The 4,390-nt window shown below is 40.3% G+C and overlaps 1 protein-coding gene across 1 annotated transcript; it reads left to right on the top strand.

Moving 5' to 3' along the window:
* Positions 1-697: 697 nt before the first annotated feature.
* tbx3b (T-box transcription factor 3b) lies at positions 698-4,126 on the top strand. Its single transcript, XM_030791794.1, has 8 exons — positions 698-1,017; positions 1,262-1,529; positions 1,954-2,100; positions 2,547-2,623; positions 2,729-2,865; positions 3,074-3,262; positions 3,569-3,624; positions 3,815-4,126. The coding sequence occupies exons 1-8, from the start codon at positions 698-700 to the stop codon at positions 4,124-4,126; spliced, it is 1,506 nt and encodes a 501-aa protein (XP_030647654.1).
* Positions 4,127-4,390: the final 264 nt, after the last annotated feature.

Raw genomic sequence — 4,390 nt, 5'->3', positions numbered from 1 at the left:
AGGCCTAATCGGTAGCTACTGATATTGCAGTGTATGGCTTTTGAACTCAAGCACTGTGCCTGTTTGAATCCCAATGTTCTAAGTGTACAGACTTCATTTTGTGTGCACGAGATTGATTTGTGTAAATAAAGCCATATGGGTCTTGTGTATTTTGCTTACACAACGTTACCTGTCATTTGTGTGTGAGAGAGAGAGTCGTGTTAGCAACCTGATCAATTAACGCCTGGAAGTTTTTAGTTTACACTAATTTTTTAAAAACCCCGCCCACAGCCATCCTGAATTGGTTCTGTACTTTCGATCGAGCCAATCAGCAAAACCTGGGCACTGCCGTTTGGACTCAATCCATGCTGTCAAACACGAGAATGTTCAAGGCAGAGGCACTGATTGAATGATCTCAGCTCTGCAATGCAAGAAGCTCTCGTCGTACATAGGCGAACTCGCGGCTTGTTTTTGTAACTACAGGAAAAGTAGAAGAGCGCAACAAGAAAATCCGCAAAACATGAACTGGAGCAAATATCGATATTTGTTACTCACGGTGTCACAGTGGAGAATGTTAGACAGATGGTGAAATGAATTTGGAAAGTTATCGGGAGTATCCTCTACATTTCTTGTCGACAGTAGACAACTGATTTCACTCTGAAACTAATTAAAGGTTTATTATCGGCATATTGCGGATGTTTAAACGAGAGACTCATCAATGGCTTATCACCCGTTTGTACCTACCAGTGCTTCGGACTTCAGCATGGGCGCAATGCTGGGACACCAGCCTCCGTTTTTCCCGGTGGTTGGATGTGGAAAACCAATTCTGGATCAGCTAGTGAGCTCTAGCGAAAACGCATATAGCGTATCCATTCATGGGGTCAAAGACAACCCCACAACAAACCAGATCAGAGGGTTGAAAACAGTAGAGCCAGAAACCGGAGTTGAAGATGATCCCGTCGTTCTATTGGAAGCTAAAGAACTTTGGGAACAGTTTCACAGGAGCGGCACTGAGATGGTGATAACTAAATCTGGAAGGTAAAGTGAGTACAATTGCTCCGTGTTAAACCGAGGTTAGGTGGAAAGGCACGTTCAAAGTGTTGGGTATGTGTTGTGCTTCTCCAGCCTGAAGACATTAACTTTTAAAACTTTATTTATATGTTAGTTTTTTTCTGTTGAGTAACGTCGAGTTTCGTTGTTATGAATATTGTTGATATTGTTTTGAATAGAGGCCATTGTTACAGAGAACTGAAGAAATGTTTGTCTGTGTCGTTTCTCCGAGGCGCATGTTTCCACCTTTCAAAGTGCGGTGTACAGGTTTTGACAAGAAAGCAAAGTACATTTTGCTGATGGATATAGTGGCAGCGGACGACTCAAGATACAAGTTCCACAACTCCCGCTGGATAGTGGCAGGAAAGGCAGACCCCGAGATGCCAAAACGGATGTACATTCATCCTGACAGTCCCGCTACTGGAGAACAGTGGATGTCCAAAATTGTCAATTTTCACAAACTGAAGTTGACAAACAATATTTCAGACAAACATGGATTTGTAAGTCATGCCTCCTCGATATTTCTTACTGTTGCTGACTAACTGCCTACGTTGCTGTTTTGGAATCTGTACTTGCAGTGCGGTGGCATATGGCATGCATGTCTCTGCCACCGTCTCTGTCACCGCGCTTTAGCTGAATTAAGTCAATTACATATCATTTTGGTATGTTAGCTGTAGTTTGGGTTCTGGAACAATGATCTCTCTCTCTCTCTCTCTCTCTCTCTCTCTCAGAGTTCACTTTGCTAGGCAGCTTTGAAAGCCCAGTAGCCTACTCAAGCAAAACGTTAAACAGTATTTTGATAAACTGGTTAGCTGTTTCAGTCCCACAACAAGTTAACAAAATGGTAATAAACACGTTCATACGATCAAACTTGCTTTAAACTTAAGGGCAAAATCGCTAAATGTTGTATTCTGTTTTGTTCAGACAATTCTGAATTCCATGCACAAATATCAGCCGAGGTTTCACATTGTGCGGGCCAATGATATCCTCAAACTTCCGTACAGCACGTTCAAGACTTACGTATTTCCCGAAACAGAATTTATTGCTGTCACAGCGTACCAAAATGATAAGGTATGAGAAAAATTCCTTTGCTGATGAATCTGCTTTTTCTGGTTTACATTCAGTTGGTAATATTAGCTTACTTGTAGCCTAGTCTACTTGCCAACTCGATTAAGGCCTAAAATGATTCTACTATGCCCACTGTTTTATCGCACGTTAACTCTAATATTTTTTGTAATATATATATATATATATATATATATGCATATGTATACATGTTTTAATAGGCAGCGTTATTTTCTTTTATCATTTTTTAAAAAGTCAGTGAAGTGATTGAATATGTGAACTTTTAAAATAATCAAAAGCTGGAAGTAAAAAGCAATAAAGTTTAGTAAAAGCTGGAGTCCTTCTACACAAAATTACAGCGCCAGCTATGAAAATAAAAGAACCCGTGGATTTTATTTTATTTTATTTTTTTTACTTAAATAGCTTTTAATTATTTTGCTCTGATTTTTCAGATTACTCAGTTAAAGATAGATAATAATCCATTCGCCAAGGGATTCCGAGATACTGGAAATGGAAGACGAGAGAAAAGGTGAGATCCGAACTGGCTTAGCTTGCACGTCCATCTAAAAAAAAAAAAAAAAAAAAAAAAATAGAAACATTCAACATGTATGATTATTATTTCTGTTATGCCAAGGAAGCAACAGTCCCTACAGGGGTCAAAAGGTGCGGAATCAAAAAAAGATCTCGGATCCTCGGACGACTCTTCAAGCGATCAGAGTTCATCAAATTATTTCATTCAAGTACCCACAATCGTTACATCAACATCAAAAGGTTTTGATACATTTTTATAATTCATTAAGTTTAGTATTTAGCGCATTTCCCCCATAATAATAATAATAATAATAATAATAATAATAATAATAATAATAATAATAATATGCCTTTAGACATCACCGTATTATCGTTTTGAAATGCATTTGTAAAGTTCGCTAATTAATATTTGGTCCATTTAGTTAATTTAGTTACACTCTTTTGACAGAGACAGGTGAAAGTGATGTTGATGGCACTGGGCAAGACGAAAAGTTCATCCCCGAAGATGAAGCGGACTCTAGAGAAATCTCCACGACCACCTGTGAGCTATCGGACAAAACAAAACTGCTGGATCAAACGGAGCTCGATAAAAGCCAAAAAGACCACGGATCCCTAGACCGCGAGAATGGAAGCGGACGTACTCATAACCCTCATTTTTACAGTCGGAATGAGGAATCGCCTAAATTAACAGCTGAAAGCTCTCATTCAACTAGTAACACTCAACTGCGACACTGTTACTTACCAAACTATACTATTTCATCTGCTTTATCCGGACACCACCCCATACATTCAATAAGAAGTGCTCCACTTTTTATGCCGAATCCAAATCGTTTTAATATTATGGGAAATATTCCTATACTGGCTGGTGCGGTGGGTCCCTGGTTATCAAGTGTACAAAATGGGGAGAACGTGGACAGAGGTGTAGTCGCATCCGCGCCTCTAGGATTCCTCGGAACGTCGGATTTCACTCCTCTTTACTTCCCGCAACACCCTTCACAGGTATGTAGCTACAGCACCTCATTATAACTTATAGACCTAACCATTTCCGTAACACAGTTTGACCACTGGATTTTGTGGATATGCGTAAAAATGTGGAGATTCGCGCCAAGGGCTGTCAGGCCTGCTTATTTAATCGAATGTTTTCAGGTTGTGTCATTTGCCTAATAATAGTCTGTTACTGATTCCATAGGGTTTAATGGTGTCTCCGTATGGAAGCATTTTCTCATATCCATACAACTATGTGAGTCCAACAGCTGCCCAGATTCACCGTCATCACATCAGTGCCAGGCACCGTACCCGCTGCAGACCCTACTCGCCACCGACACGGGTACATGACAACGGCCTGTCACTGACTGCAGCAAATTACTCAAAATGCGAGACTGACATGGAAGCCGACACAAACACAACGAGCCCGGATTCAGCGAGATTTGGACCCAGGAAAGAGGTCCAAAAATCATCACCTGGGTCACGTTTGGGCTGCCCGTCTCCGGACTCAAGTTAGAGCAGGCCTAGTTCAGACCCCCTGGCGAACTGCAACGCAATTCATCTCAGCGACCGACACATTTTCCATTGAAAACTAAAACAAAAATAAAACCAACGTGAACAATTTACTGGAAACAGAAACAAATTTCATAACTTTGAACTGTTGTTGTTTTTAAATCTGTTAGTCTGACAAGTGTTTGGAAACTACCTGCTACCCGAACTTCAGCTCGGATTGTGGTAAGGCATTAATCCGTTACTAGACAGTTTGTTTTTAACTTTCTAT

Source organism: Chanos chanos, chromosome 14 (genome assembly GCF_902362185.1).
Source record: "Chanos chanos chromosome 14, fChaCha1.1, whole genome shotgun sequence".
Taxonomy (NCBI): domain Eukaryota; kingdom Metazoa; phylum Chordata; class Actinopteri; order Gonorynchiformes; family Chanidae; genus Chanos; species Chanos chanos.
The sequence above is the reverse complement of the archived record's forward strand: the minus strand, read 5'-3'. Positions and strand labels throughout refer to the sequence as shown.

Bases quoted from the DNA above. Each gene is read 5' to 3' on its own strand.
- tbx3b (XM_030791794.1), top strand. From the start codon at position 698: ATGGCTTATCACCCGTTTGTACCTACCAGTGCTTCGGACTTCAGCATG. The intron at 1,018-1,261 runs GTAAAGTGAGTA...CGTTTCTCCGAG, and splicing joins GTGATAACTAAATCTGGAAG to GCGCATGTTTCCACCTTTCA. The intron at 2,866-3,073 runs GTTTTGATACAT...CTCTTTTGACAG, and splicing joins CGTTACATCAACATCAAAAG to AGACAGGTGAAAGTGATGTT.